The sequence below is a fragment of the Hyla sarda genome, chromosome 2, assembly GCF_029499605.1.
Source record: "Hyla sarda isolate aHylSar1 chromosome 2, aHylSar1.hap1, whole genome shotgun sequence".
NCBI lineage: Eukaryota > Metazoa > Chordata > Amphibia > Anura > Hylidae > Hyla > Hyla sarda.
In genome coordinates, this window is record NC_079190.1 from 96,463,362 (window position 1) to 96,487,264 (window position 23,903).

At 42.3% G+C, this 23,903-nt stretch overlaps 1 protein-coding gene across 1 annotated transcript in view; it reads left to right on the plus strand.

The window, feature by feature from the left end:
- Positions 1-20,071, plus strand: part of MARCHF9 (membrane associated ring-CH-type finger 9) — a 255,228-nt gene extending 235,157 nt beyond the window's left edge. Inside the window, exon 5 of the mRNA XM_056562610.1 lies at positions 18,917-20,071. Within this exon, the coding sequence (XP_056418585.1) occupies positions 18,917-19,245 (329 nt within the window). The 3' untranslated portion in view covers positions 19,246-20,071. The remainder of the gene's footprint in view (positions 1-18,916) is intronic.
- Positions 20,072-23,903: the final 3,832 nt, after the last annotated feature.

Genomic DNA, 23,903 nt, shown 5'->3' on the forward strand with positions numbered 1-23,903 from the left:
GCACCCCGGCTCCCCTACCTGACTCGCTCCCCGTCTGTTCTGTCCCGGCGCGCGCGGCCCCGCTCCCTAGGGCGCGCGCGCGCCGGGTCTCTGCGATTTAAAGGGCCACTGCGCCGCTGATTGGCGCAGTGGTTCCAATTAGGGTTTTCACCTGTGCACTTCCCTATATTACCTCACTTCCCTTGCACTCCCTTGCCGGATCTTGTTGCCTTAGTGCCAGTGAAAGCGTTCCTTGTGTGTTCCTTGCCTGTGTTTCCAGACCTTCTGCCGTTGCCCCTGACTACGATCCTTGCTGCCTGCCCCGACCTTCTGCTACGTCCGACCTTGCTTCTGCCTACTCCCTTGTACCGCGCCTATCTTCAGCAGCCAGAGAGGTGAGCCGTTGCTAGTGGATACGACCTGGTCACTACCGCCGCAGCAAGACCATCCCGCTTTGCGGCGGGCTCTGGTGAAAACCAGTAGTGGCTTAGAACCGGTCCACTAGCACGGTCCACGCCAATCCCTCTCTGGCACAGAGGGTCCACTACCTGCCAGCCGGCATCGTGACAAACACACTACGCCGCCAGGGACTCAAATCATGCAGTGCCAGATGTGTCCCCCTGCTTAAGTCAGTCGGCATGTCTGGGCTTGCCTAAAGTTTGATAGAGAGCATTTGGATGATCCAGAAGAGTATTGGGAGCATGTCATATGGTCAGATAAAACCAAAGTAGAACTTTTTGGTAAAAACTCAACTCGTCGTTTTTGGAGGAGAAAGAATGCAGAGTTGCATCCAAAGAACACCATACCTACTGTGAAGCTTGGCGGTGGAAACATCATGCTATGGGGATTTTAAGTGATAACCTCCTTCCATCAGCAAGGGCATTGAAGAAGAAATGTGGCTGGGTCTTTTAGCATGACAATGATCCCAAACACACCGAAGGAGTGGCTTTTTAAGAAGCATTTCAAGGTCCTGGAGGGGCCTAGCCAGTCTCCAGATCTCAACCTCATAGAAAACCTTTGGAGGGAGTTAAAAGTCTGTGTTGCTCAGCGACAGCCCCAAAACATCACTGCTCTAGAGGAGATCTGCATGGAGGAAGAAGCCAAAATACCAGCAACTGTGTGAAAACCTTGTGAAGACTTAAGACTTACAGAAAACGTTTGACCTCTGTCATTGCCAACAAAGGGTATATAACAAAGTATTGAGATGAACTTTTGTTATTGAACAAATACTTATTTTCTACCATAATTTGCAAATAAATTCTTAAAAAATCCATAGAGCTTTTTATTCATTATGTCTCTCCTAGTTGAGGTATACCTATGATGAAAATTACAGGCCTCTCTCATCTTTTTAAGTGGGAGAACTTGCACAATTGGTGGCTGACTGACTCTGTGTGTGTGCGTGTGTGTGTGTATATATATATATATATATATATATATATATAAAGAACTTAGTACTTCTGGTATAACTTTATACTTCTGGTATAATTGTTTTAAGATGCCTTTTCACTATGAATACCATATGCATTATGTATGCCTAACCAGGGGTGTGGACATTTTATTAAAAAAAACTACTTGTCCACGGGACTAAAACTGAGCAAAATCTACTTGTCCCTCATGAGGATCCACTTGTCCGGGCCAATTTTCGCTTTTACACTCTTGTCTTTTCCTCCTCGCCCTATAATAGCCATAACTACCTACTATAATGATACCCTTTAATTTTTCAATAACATATTCTTCGAACCCAAAAAATATATATATATAATTGGTGAAGTGAAATTGAAATGGTAAAAGATTATTTTGCTAATTAATTTTTACCTTGTGGTCAGCTAGCATGTTGTTTTGATACTTTAGGTCACCTGATTACAGCAATACCAGATTTGTATAGTTTCAATCATGTTTTACAAATTTTAAAAAAAAATTCGGAACTTTTTCAGTTTTTTTTAATTGCCATTTTTTCACCCCAGTAGCTTAGTTTAAATTTTTTTTTTTTTTTTGCAAACCAGGCTCTATGAGGGCACATTTTTTGCGGCATTATCTTTTTTTTGTATCGGTACCATTTTGGTATTGATCTGACTTTTTAATCGCTTTTTTACTTTTTTTTCTGGGATATTCTAAAAATAGAAATTCTGTGGTTTGGTATAAATATTTTAACATTTACGTCATTTACCGTATGGGATACATAATGTTATATTGTAAAAGTTTGTACAATTACGCACGTAGCGGCACGTAGCGATACCAAATATGTTTATTTTTATTATGTTTACATGTTTTTATATTGGAAAAGGGGGCGATTTGAACTTTTAACATGGAAGGGTTTAATGTGTGTCTTTTAAACTTTTATTAAAACTTTTTTTTTTGCGCTCCATTGATAGAGGCTAGTCCAGCCAGCCTCTATCAATGACAGATCCACAAACAGCAGGGTACAGAGGTAAGCCCTTCGACTTCCTCTATAGTGGATTGCACCCCTGCGATCACGCTGCAGGGGGGGGTGCGATGTGCTTAATGGGATATGCAACCTTCTAATCTTGTCTATACAAAACAGCCTGACAATCTACGTACAAGCATTGCTTACATTGCAGGGTTAAAGGGGTACTCCACTGGAAAACATCTTATTTTAAATTAATTGGTGCCAGAAAGTTAAACAGATTTGTAAATTACTTCTATTTAAAAATCTTAATCCTTCCAGTACTTACCAGCTGCTATATGGTCAACAGGAAGTTCTTTTCATTTTTAATTTCCTTTCTGTCTGATCACACTCTGCTGACACCTCTGTCCATTTTAGGAACTGTTTTGAGCAGGAGAGGTTTGCTATGGGCATTCGCTCCAACTCTGGACAGCTCCTAAAATGGACAGAGGTGTCAGCAGAGAGCACTGTCGTCAGACAGAAAGGAAATTCTAAAAGAAAAGAACTTCCTGTGGAACATACAGCAGCTGATTAGTACTGGAAGGGTTAAGATTTTAAATAGAAGTAATTTACAAATCTGTTTAACTTTCTGGCACCAAATGATTTAAAAAAAAAAGTTTTCTAGTGGAGTACCCCTTTAATCCCGTGCTCAGATAAGCTACATTGTATCAGTAAGTTATAGCTCTAGTTGTCAACCATATGTACAAAGCTCTGAGGACCCATTGGTGACTACATGATGCAGGTTTTAGGTATGGAATGATGCCATAAAATATTAGAAATAATAATAATTTTTCATAAGACACTTTGTGAAATCTAAGAACAAGTGGCATAAGGAGCTAGTAGTCACCATTAACAATAGAAATGACCCCCAAAAGTAAGATGCTACCGGTAGTTTGGTTACTTGTCTTAGCTTCCCAGCTCCTGGAATATGTCCAGCCTTGGTGTTCTATAGACATACCGTATATACTCGAGTATAAGCCGACCCGAGTATAAGCCGAGACCCCTAATTTCAACCCAAAATCCCAGGAAAAGTTATTGACTCGAGTATAAGCCTAGGGTGGGAAATACATCATCCCCCCCCTGTCATCATCCAGACCCGTCATTAACATCTTCATCATCATCACCGCCTGTCATCATCCAGACCCTCATCATCATCACCTGTCATCATCCCCTTGTCATCATCCCACACATCCCCCCTTCATCATCCCCTTGTCATCATCCCCACCCCCCTTCATCATCCTCTTGTCATCATCCCACACCCCCCCCCTTCATCATCCCCTTGTCATCATCCCACACCCCCCCTTCATCATCCTCTTCTCATCATCCGCCCTCAGTGGTCTTCAACCTGCGGACCTCCAGAGGTTTCAAAACTACAACTCCAAGCAAGCCCGGGCAGCCATCGGCTGTCCGGGCTTGCTGGGAGTTGTAGTTTTGAAACCTCCGGAGGTCCGCAGGTTGAAGACCACTGCGGCCTTCAACATCATCCAGCCCCCTCTCACCCCCTTTAGTTCTGAGTACTCACCTCCGCTCGGCGCCGGTCCGGTCCTGCAGGGCTGTCCGGTGAGGAGGTGGTCCGGTGGAATAGTGGTTCCGGGCTGCTATCTTCACCGGGGGCGCCTCTTCTCCGCGCTTCCGGCCCGGAATAGAGGCGTTGCCTTGACAACGACGCAGAAGTACGTTGGCAATGAACGCACCTCTGCGTCGTTGTCAAGGCAACGTGACTATTCTGAGGCCGGGCCCGAAGCGCTTAGAAGAGGCCTCCCCGGTGAAGATAGCAACCCGGAACCACTATCCCACCGGACGACCTCCTCACCGGACAGCCCTGCAGGACCGGACCAGCGCCGAGCGGAGGCGAGTACTGTACAGAACTAAAGGGAGTGAGAGGGGGCTGGATGATGTCGAAGGCCGCAGTGGTCTTCAACCTGCGGACCTCCGGAGGTTTCAAAACTACAACTCCCAGCAAGCCCGGACAGCCGATGGGTGCCCGGGCTTGCTGAGAGTTGTAGTTTTGAAACCTCTGGAGGTCCGCAGGTTGAAGACCACTGCGGGTGGAGAGTTCACTCGAGTATATGCCGAGGGGGGTGTTTTCAGCACGAAAAATCGTGCTGAAAAACTCGGCTTATACTCGAGTATATACGGTAATCAGTTTGCCCCCAAGCAGTTTATTGTCTAGTCATTTATTACTAGGCAGGTTTGGAGTATGATATTAAATATACAGTCACTTATAAATAGAAGATATATTTATAGTTTGACATTTCCTATTTAAACCAAACCGCATGAAAGATGGCCCCCTGCATTTGCACTTCCACAGAATCAGGACAACCATACATGATTTATATTACACAAGTCAGGAATACAGAATTTCCCCACCTAATCCGGCAATGTATCTGACTAGAAGAGGCTAAATTAATAGCAGTAATATGTGAGTCTACACTACATGATTTTACTTTATCTCTATTTTACATCATCAATAAAGAAGTTTAAACCCAGATCCACTATTCTTCCAAGAAGAAAATTTGTGGGGCTATGTATGGATGTCTTTTTCTCCATTAATTGTTTTTCCATTTCTATCATTTCTAATGGGAATAAGGTGTCGCTTTTACTTTTTGTATCAGGGATTGGGCTTGGTGTTTGACTGAAGTTCATAGTATTAGGCATTTTCTGCTTCTATTCTTAACAAGGAGGTGCAGTCTTCCTCCCAAAGAGAATCCTAATAGTACACTTAACACAACTGACTCAAACAGAACGTGTGGCTAGGAGACAGGCTAGGTGTAATACCACTGGTGTGTCCCTTGTTTCACTCACCAATACCGATTCCCCACTCTCTCCTTGGCTGCCATCATGCTACTTTCCCCTTAATGACTGCTCCTACTGTGTCCCACAGGGGTACCCATCTGCTCTGTTTTTTATACTGCCTATAAATGTACCCAAGACCTGTCATCCACCTGTCTGACTCAGCAGCCCCTATTTAAGGCTCCCAGCCCAACTCTCTAGTGCATGAGCAACATTGTGTTTTACCATAGCGAGGCTACAATAGCGAGCCTACTGGTTGCCTGTGCCTAGTGTTGATATCTTGTCACCTCCCTGTACTTCACACCTGGAAACTCATTTTCTGTTGCCTGACCAGTTGGTATCCTGCCCCAGATTACCTGGTCTGCTGATCCAACAGCAACCCACACCGAGACCATTCTCAGGAAGCGACCTTGGCCCACAGCCAAACCAATTGGGTTGCACGGTGGATCTAGATCCAACAAACATTACACTAGGATTCTAGAAGTAAAGTACACAGTAGAAAAGTATATCCAGCTGGACAGACCAGACACAATAATGTTTGTAAATAATATTTTCAGGACTGGTACTTAGGCCTAGATCCCAATGGGTGAACTTAAAAAAAAAAACACAACTCTAAGTGAAAATACATAGGAAAACACCAATTTGACCATTGGTCTGTGCATTGCACTTTGTCAGTGCAATGCTCCCAGGATAGAATCCCTTTGTAATAGTAGCACACTACAATATTATTTCTCTCAGCCTAATATCAGAATCCAAAAGAAAAAAGTTCCATATTTATAAAATCTGCGGCATACAGAAGAATAGTAAGGCTTCATGCAAAATAGAGCAGCAATATGGCTTTGTGCATGAGGCTAAAGTTGACTTCAAGGTTTAATTTAAAGGGGTACTCCGGTGAAACAGATTTTTTGTTCATATCGTCTGCCTCCAGAAAGATACACAGATTTGTAAATTACTTGTATTAAAATATTTTAATTCTATCAGCTGCTGTATGCCACAGAGGAAGTTGAGTTGTTCTTTTCATTCTGAGCACAGTGCTCTCTGCTGACACCTCTGTCTGTGCCAGGAACTGTCCAGAGAAGAAGCAAATCCCCAAAGCAAACCTCTCCTGCTCTGGACAGAGGTGGTCATTTAGTCATTTACAAAGCTGTTTAACTTTCTGGAGCCAGTTGATATAAAAAAATAGTTTTCCACCAGAGTACCCCTTTAACCTTGACCAAGACAATTCTCAAGAAGACAGTGGTATGGGTGGGTTTACACCACGATTTTGCTATATGGTTTCGGCATACGGTTTCATAAAAAAAAAAAACATGCAACCGTACAGAAAACCGTGCCCATAAACTTACCATTGAAAACTGTATGCACCATAATGTATACGGTTGTCTCCGTTTTCCAAACCATACGGTTTTTACTTGTTTTTTTTCTGGACAGAAAACCATGGCCTACCACGGTTTTTGGTCCGGGTGGAAAACTTTATTAAACTGTATACGTTTTTTTTTTAACATGGAAGTCAATGGGAACTGTACAGAACCATATGTGCGTACGGTTCCATCCGGTTTACACCATACGGTTTTTGGCTTTACTCAGTTTTTTTTTCTTGGAATTTCAATCAAACAAGTAAAACTTTATTCATAGTGGAGTGGAAAATTAAAAACGTATACGTTTTTTTCTTAAAAACCGGATGCAACCGGACATCATTTTTCAAACCGTATACGGTTTTCAACCGTATACAGATAAAAATTTGTACACACTTTTTGATACAGTTTAGTCAGGTTTTGAGTAATCCGTTTTTTATCAAAAACCTAATACAGGAACTATATTGCAAAAACGTGGTGTGAACCCAGCCTAACAAGAATTTCAATGTAAATGAATTGTACTAGAAGGTAAGAAAATGTCTTTCATATGCTTGCACTCATTGAGCCACAGCGACACCTATATAAAAAGTATCGTTTTTCTGTCTGTTTCCTGGAGGTGTTCACAATTTACAACAGCTAAAATGTTTATACAGCTGGGGAATGTATTATTGACTTGACTAGCATTGGATTATCAATTTGCGACTGGTCGACACACCCAGTGAACCTTCATACATGATTAGAACATGCAGACGTTGGCAGTCAGACGCCATATAAATTTGCAGGAGAATATGTAGAAAATCCCTCTTTAGGCGCTGCTTCTCCCAATGGATACACTCAAGTCAATATTCGGATAAAAGATGATTTTTATTTCAACCAATGACGCGTTTCGGGTATTAACCCTTCCTCAGATTGGCATGTAAATTTGGCACCAATTGTTAGAAATGTGGACCAAGGTCTATGTTGATGGATGGAAGAGGCCTATAATGGTTCTATCCTGTTGCTGGGTAACTCAACCTCTTCCCAAATAGAAGTTCACAGCAGGTGATAGCCCTAAATTCTTAGTGTGACTATTAGTAATGTGTGGGTGGCGATGAGAAGGCAAAATCTTGGCTACTGTATGTCTTTGCTAAAGGACAAGCATTGACCTGATAATCGTTATGTAGAGCAGTGGTCTTAAACTGTGGCCCTCCAGGTGTTGTAAAACTTCAACTCCCAGCATGCCCGGACAGCCGTTGGCTGTCCGGGCATGCTGGGAGTTGAAGTTTTGAAACCTCTGAAGGGCCACAGTTTGAGACCGCTGATGTAGAGTAATGTTGGCGGGGTTGGAGGGGGGTGTTCTACACATTGTTGAGCTTTTTGAGCCTATAAACGTGCAGTTTGTCATGATATATTGCATTATTCTTTATCAAATCAGCTGTTCGGAGTAATGAACTTGCTGTGGTCCTTCTTCCCAAATAAAGTTGTGATTTATGACAGTGAAGTCATTTTCTGGTTAGCTGACTGCTGCATAAAATTTTAATTAGACAAGCGACATATTAGTTGTTATTCCATTTCCAGTAAAACTGAAGGAGAAGGTGCCGCGTTCGAGCTTGCTGTTGGTTTATGCAAAATTTACAGGAAACTCTATGTGAAATTTAAAGGAGCAATGAAACAGGGAAATGAGCAGCTTTCCCAACAGAATCTGCTATTTCTCATATCTAGCTATATTGCCCCTTTTATCTGAATAAAAGTCAATGCTATATTGCAGAATATACCAGTCCAAGAGAATGTAAAGCAAAAGAACTGTATATCCTTTGGTATTGCCTGGATTTTTGCATTGATTTTGGTCTGATTGTTATCCAAGTCACAGTTATAGAACAGTTTTAGACCAGCTAAGCAAGTAAAACACAAAGATTTGTACAGTAGGCCGGGTAAACACCCACAGTGCAGGGAGAATAAGTAAGTAAACATCTGTGTTAAAGGGGTATTAGAGGGAAGGATATGTATGTAATACAGTCATGGCCGTAAATGTTGGCACCCCTGAAATTTTTCAAGAAAGTGAAGTATTTCTCACAGAAAAAGATTGCAGTAACACATGTTTTGTTATACACATGTTTATTTCCTTTGTGTGTACTGGAACTAAGCCAAAAAAAGGGAGGAAAAAAAAGCAAACACCAAACTCCAAAAATGGGCTGGACAAAATTATTGTCACCCTTTCAAAATTGTGGATAAATAAGATTGTTTCAAGCATGTGATGCTCCTTTAAACTTACCTGGGGCAAGTAACAGGTGTGGGCAATATAAAAATCACACCTGAAAGCAGATAAAAAGGAGAGAAGTTCACTTTGTCTTTGCATTGTGTGTCTGCACGTGCCACACTAAGCATGAACAACAGAAAGAGGAGAAGAGAACTGTCTGAGGACTTGAGAACCAAAATTGTGGAAAAATGTCAACAATCTTAGGCTGAGTTTCCACTTGTATTTTTTTTTTCTGGCAGTATTTGGAATACTGCCACTGCAGTTTTTGAGCCAATGTCAGAAGTGGATCCATAAGGGAGGAGAAGTAAAAGTCCTTCCTTTATATTTCCCATTCCTTTTGAATACACTTCTGGCTTTGGCTCAAAAACTGCAGTGGCAGTATTCCAAAAACTGCCAGAAAAAAAACCAAGTGGAAACTTAGCCTTGAGGTTACAAGTCCATCTCCAGAGATCTAGATTTGCCTTTGTCCATTGTGCGCAACATTGTCAAAAAGTTTGCAGCCCATAGCACTGTAGCTTATCTCCCTGGGCGTGGACGAAAGAGTAAAGTTGATGAAAGGTTTCAACGCAGGATAGTCCGGATGGTGGATAAGCAGCCTCAAACAAGTTCCAAAGATATTCAAGCTGTCCTGCAGGCTCAGGGAGCATCATTGTCAGCGCAAACTATCTGTCGACATTTAAATTAAATGAAACGCTATGGCAGAGACACAGAGACATAAAAAAGCAAGACTACATTTTACCAAAATGAACTTGAGTAAGCCAAAATCCTTCTGGAAAAATGTCTTGTGGACACATGAGACCAAGACAGAGCTTTTTGGTAAAGCACATCACTCTACTGTTTACCGAAATCAACGTTATTGATGGTTTTAGGAAGTAAGAAGCTTATTGATGGTTATAGGAAGTGATTGATTTCAGTTATTTTTTCCAAAGGGTGTGCAACCAAATATTACATTAAAGGGGTACTCCCGTGGAAAACTTTTTTTTTTTTTTTAAATCAACTGGTGCCAGAAAGTTAAACAGATTTGTAAATGACTTCTATTAAAAAATCTTAATCCTTCCAATACATTTATGGGCTTTATACTACAGAGGAAATGCTTTTCTTTTTGGATTTCTCTGATGTCACCACCACAGTGCTCTCTGCTGACCTCTGCTGTCCATTTTAAGAACTGTCCAGAGCAGCATATGTTTGCTATGGGGATTTTCTCCTGCTCTGGACAGTTCCAAAAATGGACAGCAGAGGTCAGCAGAGAGCATTGTGGTCATGACATCAGAGACATCCAAAAAGAAAAGCATTTCTTCTGTAGTATATAGCCCCTAAAAAATACTGGAAGGATTAAGATTTTTTTAATAGAAGTAATTTACAAATCTGTTTAACTTTCTGGCACCAGTTGAAAAGGTTTTCCACAGGAGTACCCCTTTAAGGGTGCCAATAATTTTTGTCCAGCCCATTTTTGGAGTTTGGTGTGACATCATGTCCAATTCGCTTTTCTTCCTCCTTTTTTTGGTTTAGATCCAATACACACAAAGGGAATAAACATGTGTATAGCAAAACATGTGTAACTGCAATCTTTTCTGTGAGAAATACTTCATTTTCTTGAAAAATTTAAGGGGTGCCAACATTTACGGCCATGACTCTGTGTGTATATATATATATATATATATATATATATATACAGTATAGATAGATAGATAGATAAATATAAACCTGTTTTTTTTTTACTATTGGATGGACTTTAATCGGGTCTGTGAGAGCGCTTGCACTGTATACACTAGATGCTGATAAGTAGTGCTGAAAACTTTTTCTGGTATATATATATATATATATATATATATATATATATATATATAAAGAAACGCTTCAAAGACACCAGTCTACCTGGATATGTTCGCTGTAAACCATGTCTGATATGCATGGTTTCTGTGGTCCGTGTTGTTTTCTTTGATATTCTTTGCTGGGAAAAGTAGGGAAGGGAAGGACAGCAATCATTGCAGCTCTGCTCTGCCAGCTCACTCTCTGAGAGCTGCCCCCACCCTCCTGCTGTGAGCAGCAGAGAGAGGTTCAGTGTCTGATTGGCTAAGGCTGCACACACCTCCCAATTTTCAGCACTAAAGAGAGCATAACTCATCAGTGCAGGGCAGAAACCACATGGTCTGTGTCTCTCAGGAGGGTGGGGCTGCTTTTAGAGAGGTTTTATCTGATTTATCTGATTTTAAACAGTGTGTAGATTGTTATAAATAAAGCACATGGGTTTTTAAAAGTATATGGGAAAGTGGGGTATTTTTGGATTACCCCCAGGGGAATCTTTAGGACGATGTTGCTTTTAGAGAGGGACTTGGAAAGAGACAGAGTGGATGGCTGGATGATTTCATTCGCTCATTCATGCATGTAATTGATAACCAAAGAGGGGAAACTGCTCTATATGACTTATGAATAATATTTAGACAATTAAATAGGTTAATGAGAGGGAAAGAATGGGCTATTGGTTTAGTTCCCCGGAGTACTCCTTTAATGATTTCTACCAGAGCTATGGTAGGCTGAGTAAACATCCACAGTGCAGGGAGAATAACTAAGTTAACCTTTCTACCAAAGCTAAGTCACTTAAGGTGTATCAGTTAGAGATGAGATTTGGCAGTTTCGATGTGACAGGAGATATCCCCAATAAATTAAGGCATGCAGAGCTTGGTTACTGACAAATCTGTTCACATGAAAGATTGCATAATGCAAACTGTCCCTCAGTGTGGACAACTTCCAGAACATGTTTCATAGAGATCTATGAAGCTAGAAAAGGCTAAATAGCCTACAGGTACAAACACTCAGGACTGCTCCTACTCTCTGTAGACATGGGTGTTCTTGGGGGGTTTCCAATGAAAATGGATTAATAGCCTATCCACAGGATTGGCCATCAATGGTAGGTAAGAAGGTTGCAGACACCTGGCAAATCCGCTGATCAGCTGTTCTGCATAGCTACAGCTCCTGGATGTAAACAATGCATGAAGTCCGAAGCTTCTGTGTTTGTCTATAATTGTGACTTAGATAACAGACCACATTTTATTAGTAGTCAATGCGGAATTCACTTACAGCACTATTACACAGGACGATTATTGGCAAAACAGGCCACTATCACTGTGTACTAGGCCTAGTGATCAGCCATCGAACAAACAAATGCTTATCTGTCAGCTGATTGATTGTGTCATTTTGCAAATCAAAAAATCCAAGTTCATCGGGCGCACATCATCCTGTGTAATAGGGGATGTGCAGCCAAGGGATGATAAAAGCATAAAGGCCCATATGAATAATAAAGGGATTATTTGTGTGGCCCTGTTCACATTATAGTGTAGCCTTTTAAAGGGGTACTCCACCCCTAGACTTCTTATTCCCTATCCAAAGGATAGGGGATAAGATGTCTGATCACATGGGTCCCACCACTTACGACCCCCACGGTCTCCCTGCTGCACCCGGCGTTTGTTTAGAGCGTGGGGTTCAGCGCCAGAGGCTCGTGACGTCACGGCCGTGCCCCCTCAATGCAAGTCTATGGGAGGGGGTGTGATAGCATTGAGGGGGCATGGCCGTGACGTCACGACCAGGGTGTGACCGTGACATCACGAGCCTCCGCCCCGCATCACCAGTTATCCGGCACGGAGCGAAGTCCGCTCCCTGCACCGGATGTCTGGAGTGCCACAGCCGAGATCCTTTATAGGGGATAAGATGTCTAGGGGCAGAGTACCCCTTTAAGGTTAGGGACTACACTTTTTGTATTGCTTTTAACTGATATTAACTATTGAGCTACAGCTGGAGTCCAAAGCAAGACATTGAGTTGCATGCAATCTTGTGGAATGCAGCTGTCCCTCAGTGGTTAAAATCAATCTGTAGATTGAATAAGTAGCAGTGTAGCCCTGGTCCTATAGGCTCCCTAAACAAGCGCTGATCTATGAAATCAGTCTCATTTAGAGCAGGCATCAGCCCGTGTAATAGGGCCCTTACTTTGCTTTCTGTAGACTCTATTTACATGTGCATAGTTGCTTAGACAAGCCTGAATTTTCTCTCAATAAACCTGGTAGCTGAGACAAAATGGGAAAAAGTCTACAATAATCATAAAACAGTAATGTATATTTTTATAGCAGCAACATCCTCAGCAGTGTTTTACCATCAAGGGAAGTGATCCAAAGGGTATACAACACTGCACGCAAGAGCTTACAATATAAAGGAGATGGAGGGAGCGGTACAATATGAACAATGTAATGATTTTGTCCTGTGGACCAGCTTCTTGTGTGTACAGTGGTGGCAATATAAGGCTTTGTTTACATTTATAATACATGTATACATTTTTTGTGGAACCTCTTTTATATTGAAATGAATAGCTGACTGTATTAAGAAGTATAATTGTTAGTAGAACAACTGGTACAGAATGCAGCAATTATTACCTAGTGGTAAGTGCAGACCTCCAGAACCCAATGTTTTGCTCCAAGGCTTCTACCGGGCCCCATCACGCCCCGGAAGAAGCCTGAGAGCGAAATGTTGGGTTATGGAGGTCTGCACCTTAGCCTTACCACTAGGTAATAATTGCTGCTTTCTGTACCATTGTCTTTCCTCCCTAGCTTAAAGGGGTACTCCAGTGGAAAACTTTTTTTTTTTTTTTTAAATCAACTGGTGCCAGAAAGTTAAACAGATTTTTAAATTACTTCCATTAAAAAATCTTGATCATTTCAGTACTTATTAGCTGCTGTATACTACACAGGAAATTATTTTCTTTTTGGAACACAGAGCTCTCTGCTGACATCTCTGTCCATTTTAGGAACTGTCCAGAGCAGCATATGTTTGCTATGGGGATTTTCTACTCTGGACAGTTCTTAAAATGGACAGAGATGTCAGCAGAGAGCACTGTGCTCATGATGTCAGCAGAGAGATCTGTGTTCCAAAAAGAAAATAATTTCTTCTGTAGTATTCAGCAGCTAATAAGTACTGGAAGTATTAAGATGTTTTTAATAGAAGTAATTTACAAATCTGTTTAACTTTCTGGCACCAGTTGATAAAAAAAAAAAAAAAAAAAAAAAGTTTTTCACCGGAGTACCCCTTTAGGAGTCCAGTGTTAACCTATATGCACTTTGCTGATATTCGCTGCTATGGTTCCCTTAACCATTTTTGGGAGGATTACGACAGCTGCTATGGTTCTATGAATTACTTTGGGAGGAATACTACAGTCCCTTTGTATTACATGTAAATAGGTACAGGGGTGGAAATTTAAAAAAAAAACTACTTGTCCAAGGGACTAAAGTGGAACACAATCTACTTGTCCCTCAAGAAAATCCACTTGTCCTGGCAGATAAAATAATTTCCACCAAAATAGTCTGATCCCCCCCCACTAGACCACCAGGGATGGATATAAGATCCTTTAGACCCTGCCGACAGCGGTGATCTAATGGTTAATAGGCGATTGCAGCATGTCAGGGTATTAGCGGCGGGAGGCAGAGCTGTAGCTCCTCTTACACCCGAGCCCAGAGAAGTCTACATGTAACTTTTTGATCACTTTATAAAAAATTTCTCATATGAAGTGACCAAAAATGAGCAATTCTGGACTATTCTTCACATTTACACCGTTCACCATACGGTTTAATTAACATCATATTTTAATAGTCTGGACATTTCCACATGTAGCGATACCACTTATGTTTATATTTGAACATTATTTTTATTTAAAGAAAATTGGAAACATTTATTAGGAAAGGGGCTTATTCACATATATACGCACTTTTTAAAATATTGTAATCACTTTTTTACAGTCTCATTAGGGACTTAGGTTACTGGGGGGGGGGGGGGGTTCTGCTTCTCCAGTTTATATGGTGCATTTTGTGTCAGGAAATGCTGGAAGTTGCATTTAGTTACTAGATAACTACAACTCCCAGCATGCCCTGATACAGCCTATGGTTGTGTGGGTGTTGCAGCATGTTGCACTGTATAGTAGGACAGTTAAGGTTATTGTGTAACATGCTGAGAGTTGTAGTTTTGGTTTGTGTCAGCTGTAGAGCCATAGGATGTGTCAAGGAATACTGGGAATTACAGTTAGTAACTACAACTCCCAGCATGCCCTGATGCAGCCTATGGCTCTGCAGCTGACCCGAACCAAAACTACAACTCCCAGCATGTTACACTTTATAGTTCTACAGTTTAGGTTATGGTCCAACATGCTGGGAGTTGTAGTTTTGGTTCGGGCGTGTTTGTGTGCATCCGTGGGGCTCTTGGTTGGCGGGTGAGTATGAAGGGGGGTGGGATTCTGGGGGTGCAATTTAGTGCGGGTGCCACTAAAAATAAATAAAATTAGATGGCACAACTGCCCTAATGCCCGATGTGACAGTCCGCTCCTATACAAAACATTTATGCATACACATATCATACATGCACCAGCCACTGCCCCCAAATCATACATACACACACCCCCGCCACTGCCCCCCCCCACATCATACATTACATACACACATACACTCACACCATACATATACACCATACATATGCACACATCATACATACACCTGCCGCTGCCCACCCCACATCATACATCACATACATACACACATCACACTTAGACATTATACATACATCATACATTACATACACACACACATCACACTTAGACATCATACATTACATACACATCACACATAGACATCATACACACATTATACATTACATACACATCACACATAGACATCATACACACATACACTCACACTATACATATCCACCAGTGTTTCCCAACCAGGGTGCCTCCAGCTGTTGCAAAACTACAACTCCCAGCATGCCCAGGGCATGCTGGGAGTTGTAGTTTTGCAACAGCTGGAGGCACCCTGGTTGGGAAACACTGATATACACCATACATATGCACACATCATACATACACCTGCCGCTGCCCCCCCATCATACATACACTCACACCATACATATACAACCACCCTTCCTGCCGCCGCCTGCATTCTCGGTCTCCTCACCTGAGCCGCCATGAGTGGAGTCTGTAGTCACCGCCGGTGTGAGGTGAGATTTCCGTCCTCTCCTCTCTCCCCTCCCCCCTGCTCTGTGTTGTCCCCGTGCAAACTAGCAACCTCCCCGTGGTGGATTAGGTCCTGTCTAGACAGAGCAGGGGAGATGGAGGGGGAGGGATAGAGCTGTGTGCGGGGGATGGAGCTGTGCATGGAGCTGTCTACGTCCTCTCTCTCTCCCCCTGCTGTGTCTTCTGAGCTCCGTCCATCCTCCAGGAGGGGAGATAAGGGGGCTCTGCAGTCAGCTGAAGGCCGCCGCCCCCTCCATACACTCTGAACGCCAGTGTGAGGTGTAGACTTCCATCGGCTACTGCGCCTCACGCCGACATTAAAGAAAAATAAGGGGGAAGTCTGTCTGTCCCTGCTAGCCCGATACAGGGCTAAATCTATAAACAATTCACCTGCCCGGCGCCCAAAACTACTTGTCCCGGGCGTCGGGCTATAGGATTTCCACATCCCTGAGGTACCTGGTATGTGTTGACTCCGATTTTTGTTTGGTTTTTACCAGCAATACTCTCCATTTTATATATTTCCCTCTTTTTTAAATGTATTGTCTTTGCATTTATTTCAATAAAGTTATTTTCTTTATTGTTTGATCTCTAAACGCCTTTGTGTATTGAGTGTTTGGATAGATTCATGGCGTAGATCCGTTACGCATGGGAAGTTTTGGTGTTTTTCAAGTATAACAACTAGGTAGAAAGATCATCCCGGCTTATGATAGATTGAAGTTCACTTAGTGGATTCTGTGGAATGCATTCATTTATGTAAAGTATGCTAAGTTTTTATAACAATTAAATGTAATAATTTAAACATTTTTTATGTAAAAAGAAAATATAATGTCAAAATGCTGTCTTATATAATGGAATATACTGAACTGTTCAGACAAGCAGAATAGCCCAAATTCATTACATTTAACCACTTACTGTAAGAGTAGTAGGAGATACATAAAACTTATTACAGACAGTAACAGTAAGGTTAGGGTTACACGTGCCATACTTTGCTGTGTATTTGCTGCTGAAGTCAATGGGTAGCAAAATACACAGCTGATTCATTGACAACAATAGGTAGGAAAATACGCAGCAGCAAATATGCACCAAAATACGGCATACATAAAAGTTTATATACTATTATTAAAAAAAACACAGGTAAGTACATGGCACCTGAATTTGAGTATACTGTTTACTATCTTTTATTCGGCTATACATTGTTTTTGTATAAGAATGCAGAGTAACATTAAGTAACATTTGATCAGAGGGATATTTTGAAGCTCCTTGGCCTCTGAGATTCCATACCATGATGCCACACCTACCATGTGCCATTTATAATACTGGAGTCTTCTTATGTGGCCAAGGGTTGTATGGATTCTTTTGAGCCCAGCCTCAGCTGCTACATTTTCACCCCCTTTTTTCTATTTCTGAACATATTGAAGAATCTTAAAGGGGTTCTCCGCTGCTCAGCATTTGGAACAAACTGTTCCGAACGTTGGAGCCGGCGCCGGGAGCTTGTGACGTCATAGCCCTGCCCCTCATGACGTCACGCCCCGTCCCCTCAACGCAAGTCTATGGGAGGGGGGCGTGGCAGCAGTCCCATAGACTTGCATTGAGGGGGCGGGGTGTTGCATCATGAGGGGGTGGGGCTATGACATCAAAAGCTCCCAGCGCCGGCTCCAGCGTTCGGAACAGTTTATTCCAAACACTGAGCAGTGGAGTACCCCTTTAACACCTATCCTTAGATTAAAGGGGTTGCATCACTAATATGGCACCCATTTTCTACTTCTTCCTTCACAGGGGAGCATTAGACACCTACAGTGCAGGGTGTGCCATTCAAGTTAATGGGGCTATGCTTTAGTCCCCTGCACAGATTGGTGACCGGGAGCAGTGATGTAAATCAGCATTGTGGCTCTTTCATTCTTAAGACTGTGGAGGTCTCAGCTGTTGGACCCTCATTCATCATCAAGTGATAGTACATACTAGCATATACCATCACTTTATAAAATGGAAATAACTATGAATGGGGCTATGCTGCTGCTCACTTCTTAGCTGGGCGCCATGCTGCTGCAGAGGAAGAACTTAGAAATGGGCCCAGCTCTAAATTAGCATGATGGCCACTTAGTTCTCAGGATATGCCTTTACTTTATAAAATGGAAATAAGAAATAATGTCTGACTACACATTTATGACATATAAGAAAATTCTGCTATAGATGTTTGATTTTTAAATAATACAAAATATGTGCCGCATAGAATGCAATAGAAAGTAACCAAGTACCAGGTATATGTGATGTTGCCTCCTCATTGTAAATGTAAAATAGTAGGACACTAGATGGAGTCAGGAAATGCAGGAAACAGGACACCTAAGGTTCTATAGTTTAAGTTCTTTATAAACAGCAGTGAAAGAACTTCCCTAAATCAATCCTAGGTGATGAGTAATACAGCCATAATACCAATGCTGAAAAACAATAGATTAGAAATGAATCATCTATCACATAATACAGCCCCAGTGTGCCATACAGTCTGTGCTGTGTTTATGATCAGTGTTATGCGGTGACATTTGCCATCTTGTGTAGTACTAAATTTGGCAATTTGGCAGATCTGCTTGAGAAGATGCCAATAATGGTATATATAATGTGCCAGAAAAAATGTACTGAAAGGAAAAGCAATTTATTTTAATTCTTGGGCTCGCAACCATAAAAAAAAGAATAGAAGTTCCTGATAGTTCATAATGTTATTGGGAATCTGTCATCACTTTCATGCTGCCTGAACTACAATTCATCAGGTTGGTCTCTGGTGGCTTCTGCCTGCCCCACCAGGCTTGATTGATAGATCTCTCCCTGTTTGAGTATAGAGAGAGAGAGATCTATAAGCCAAGGTTGGTGGCGCAGGATGAAGCAGGTGGGGACCACAAGAATGACTTAGGATTCAGGCAGCATGAAAGTGATGACAGGTTCACTTTATAGGAGCAATCCAGGAAAAGAAAGAATCCCCCTTCAGGTCCAGACTAGGTTTGGTGTACAGTTCTTATTGTAGGGTTTGGTGTAAGATGCTAATGAAATGCTGTGAACATTCTCCATGTCTCTTCTGCACTTATTTTATAGTTATGCTTATGGATGTTTTTCCATATTTACAGGTTTGATTATCCACGAAGGATCATCGGTCTATCGGATCTTTAAGCGATGGCAAGCCGTGAATCAGCAATGGAAAGTTCTGAACTATGATAAAACTAAGGACCTTGGGGAACCTATAGGTGGGACTACAAAGCTTGGGGGAAGGAATTCACGGACGAATCATTCTTCTCACAATGATAGAGGCCCTGGGCGGAGCCAGCGGGTTAGGACTATTTTGAACCATCACTGTGGTTATACAATCCTACACATCCTCAGCCACCTTCGGCCTAATGAACATCGAAATAGCTCACACTCCAACAGAGAGGTGGTGATGAGAGTGACAACGGTATGAGAAATTGTCCCAATTGTTGAAGGAAATGGTTTGCTGCTATCCTTCACTGGCTTCTACTGATACCGCCACTGCAATGGTATCAGAAAGGGAAGGAGCTTTGTTTCACTGGAGAAAACAGTGAATTCTGATCCCTGAGGTGCCGGTCTTTCAATGCATTTTGGCCAACTTTGTTCATATATGAAACGCCCCGATTTTTATTTTTTAAAAGTTGGGCCTTCTTTTATCACGTAATACTTTTCTGTGCGTCTTATCAGCTACAAATTCGCCCAGTCTGAATTGAAGCTCTAGGGTTCCCTCCAACAAATGTCAACGACTGACACAAATCTTACCTGAAACGTTGAAATACGTCGAAAGCACAAGCCAGCGTAAAAAAAAAAAAAGAAAGAAAAACACAAAAAGTCATCACAAGAACCAAGTCTTAACTTTTTTTACCTCAGCTTTAAAGGATGACAACATCAAAGAGAAACATAGGATGCGAAACCTGAACGTAAAGATACAATTATTAAAGTAATTGTACGAAATGCCTAAACACAAGGGTAAATACAGCAAAAATAACAACAAAAAGACTCTGAAGTGGTTCACAACTTTCTAAGCGATGAATAGGTGCAATAAAACTTATTTTTACGGCAAAATGGGATCTTTGCAATAAGACGCTTGTACTTTCCCTGGTTTTACATTTTTTGCATGAGTAAATGTAATTTTTTTTCCTCTCTTCTCCCTGCGGGAGGATAAAGAAAATAATATTTATATGCAAATGGTCTCCAACTACATTTATTTTCGTTTTCTTCTTATTCACATACTGGGATGTAAAATTAAAGGCATCAGGTTTTTCCTGTAATGTTTGCACTTGTATGTCTGTGTATGACGATGCAAGGGTGTCACATTGTTGCTTGTTGGTATCGCCTATTCATTTCCATACTTTACATTAGCAGCTAGTATTTAGAAAATAATAGTCATTTATTTTCATGACACAGGGCGATCTAAGACAACTTAAAGGGGTACTCTGGTGCTAAGACATCTTATCCCCTATCCAAAGGATAAGATGTCAGATTGCCGGGGTCCCGCTGCTGGAAACCCCTGGGATCTACCATGCAGCACCCACCTTTAGCGGCTTCCGGAACCACTGGAGGTCCTCAGGCTGAGTCCATCTCAACCACGAGGACAGAACATAGTGACGTAACGCTCCTCCCCTGTGTGACCTCACGCTCCGCCCCCTTAATGCAAGTCTATTGGAGCTGTCACACCCCCTCCCATAGGCTTGCATTGAGGAGCGTGAGGTCACACGGGGACGGAGCCGTGACATCACTATGCTCTGTCCCCGTGATCGCCAGTAATCAGACCTGGAGCGAACATGCTCCGGGGACTGATTCTAACGGGGTGCAGCATGGAAGATCATGGGTGTCCACAGCGGTGGGACCCCTGCTATCAGGCATCTTATCCCCTATCCAAAGGAGTTGTCTGCCATACCATGTTTACCTATTAATACATGGTGGATTTTCAGGGTGGATTCTGCATCGGTAAAATCGGCACCGTACAATATAAGTGCATAGGAAAATATATGTGCTGATTTTCGTTCATACTTTGTATATTTGATACAGTTACAAAGGGTGGAATCCACAGCAAAATCTGAATGTAAGACATGGAGTTGCAGCCATAGCCGATGCAGAAAGTTTTCACCACATCTCAGCACATCCTAAACCCCTTTGGCACTGCTCTGAGATTTTTATTGCTAAAATCTGACAAAACATTTTAAGCATTTGCACTTGATTTGAATGGCTCTATACTTAGATTGCTGCGCTGTATCTCAAGTAACACAGATCACTGAGCGGCAGGAAAAGGGCTTTGGGCGTTCCGATTTTCATTGTGGAAATCATTGGTGGGCGAGATCACAGACTTCACTTATCTGTCTTTCCTATGACATACAGAGCCAGACGATTATCATGACTGAATTCCCCTTTAATAAGATAAGAGTTCAGAATTCTGATCAGAAAAGGGCATTATGGATGTATTTTAGGGGGGCTTACACAGAATGAATGAGTCCACATCACCACCACAAGTCCCAGCCTTAACACGATTCTGATGACCAGAACTGACAGCTGTCCATTCTAGTCATCAGACCTGCGATTAGTCTGGGAGTTGAGGCCCTATTATGGATGCAAATACCGTATATTCTCGAGTATTGGCCGTTCCAAATATAAGCCTTGGCCCCTAATTTCACCCCAAAAACCTAGGAAAAGTTATCGACTTGACTATAAGCCTAGGGTGGGAAATACATCATCCCCCCCTTCATCATCCAGACCCCCTGTCATTATCACCCCCGTCATCATCACCCCCGTCATCATCTGCTGGGATTTGCTGGGATTTGTAGTTTTGAAACATCTGGAGGTCCGCAGGTCGAAGACCACTGCCGGGCCTTCATCATCATCCAGACCCGGCCACGGACTAGTGACGTTGCCTTGACGATGACGCGCAGTGAAGTCCCTGCGCATGAATGTCCCTGAGTGGTGGCGTCAATGCAGCGTCACTAGTTCGGGGCCGGCCCGGAGTGGAGAAGAGGGCCTCCCAGGGAAGATGGACAGTCCAGAATGACTAACCCTCCCCACCGGACGGTCCCTGCAGCATAGATGGCCAAAGATGGACCATACCCTCACAGCTAAGCCACCCCTCACAGTTCACTCGAGTATAAGCCGAGGGGGGCGTTTTCAGCACGAAAAATTGTGCTGAAAAACTCGGCTTATACTCGAGTATATATACGGTATTTAACCATATTACACCCAGGCCTTACAGTGGACCTCATTCAGTTAATGAGCACTTTAATCTACCATTATTATTTAAATCTACTAAACATGCTTGATAAAGTTTTTCTAGATCTCAGGTTACCCAAAAGAGTAACTATTTTATTCATATCGTAAACAACCAACAATTTTTCCCAATTTCAATAGTTAAATAAGCTGTAGTTAAATATAGTTAAATTCAGCTGGTTTAGCAGTGTCCTAATCCTCTCCCTCCACAGAAACAAATAAAAAATTTGTTATAGTGGAGAAAGCATGTTAATGGTGAAGTTAAAGGGGTACTCTGCTGAAAAACATCTTATCCCCTATCCGGCACGGTACCCCAGTCATCCGAGCACAGAGCGAACTTCACTCTGTGCCTGATGACTGGCGACTACAGCCGCCACACCCCCTCCATTCAGGACTATGGGAGGAGGCGTGACAGCTACCTATTAGCCATCACGCCCCCTCCCATAGACATGAATGGAGGGGGCGAGGCGTGACGTCACGAACGCGGAAGCTTCAAGCTTCCGTTTTCCAGATGCTGATGCTGCCGGCCCGGAGATGACGGGGTCCCCAGTTTGGATATGGGATAAGATGTTTTTTGGAGGAGTATCCCTTTAAGTGAAATATTTGTGGCTTGTTAATGTCTTATAGTTGGACCCCCACAAATCTGATATGAAGGTCTATTCTATCAAGAGGTCATCAGTAGTAGAGTCCTCAGAAAAAAAACCCTATTGGTACGTTCACACAGGATCTGCTGCATATTTTGTGCAGCTGATTTTGCTAACCATTAACTTTAATGGATAGTAAAATCAGCTGCACAAAATATGGAGCAAAAATAAGTAGCAGATCCTGTATGTATGAACGTACCCCAAAGCTGGATGGCAGTTTTTGAGCCAAAGTCTGCTGGATCCACTTCTCCTTTGGTTCCTGACAATTCAGCATAAGGGTGCATTCCCACCTGGCGTATTTTGCTGCGTATTTGCTGCTGCATATTTTCCTACCCATTTTCGGCTTCAATGGGAAAATAAAATACGCAGCAGCAAATACGCAGCAAATACGCCAGGTGGGAACGTACCCTTAGGGTGCGTTCACACGCTATTACCAGCAGCAGGTTTCACGCTGCCGGAAACCTGCTGCGAGTTACACTACCAAATTCACAAGTGTGAATGGGAGTTCGGTATCCCATAGAAATCTATGGGCTTTAATTCAGCAGAAATTCTGCTGTGTGAATAGATCCTTAGTCTTCAGTGTTCACAAAAAATCTACCACAACAAATCTACCATTTTATTTCTGTGTGAAGTCCGTCACCTAGCTGTCTTGTGACATAAATCCATCAGGACTGTGGCTCTGAACTCTGACAGTTCTCTCTCCTCTCCCTCTCCATTCTCTCAGCATTAGAAGTAGCATACGGGGGGGTGAACATGGCAGATCAGAGTATGGAGCAGGGGGAGATCCTCCAAGGCTGCACGGAAAGGAATGGCACACTCCTCAGTACCCGTGACTGCCAGTACAAGTGAGAGGAATTTCATCATGAGCCATAAAAAGGAGAAATCAGTGAAGAGGTGATGGGATATATGACATAATAAAGACCTATCTGCCTATAACCATTATATATTACTGGGAGGAACAACTACACATGAGAAAAAGTCTAAAGTGAATATAACGGGGTTTGAAAATAAATGAAGGAATGAAGATCTAACACTCAAACTTAGTACAGTGGTCCCTCAAGTTACAATATTAATTGATTCCAGGACGACCATTGTATGTTGGAACCTTTGTGTGTTGAGACCATAACTCTATGGAAACCTGATAATTGGTTCTGAAGCCACCAAAATGTCATCCAAAAATAGGAAAAAGTGAGGATTAAAGAAATATAAGTAG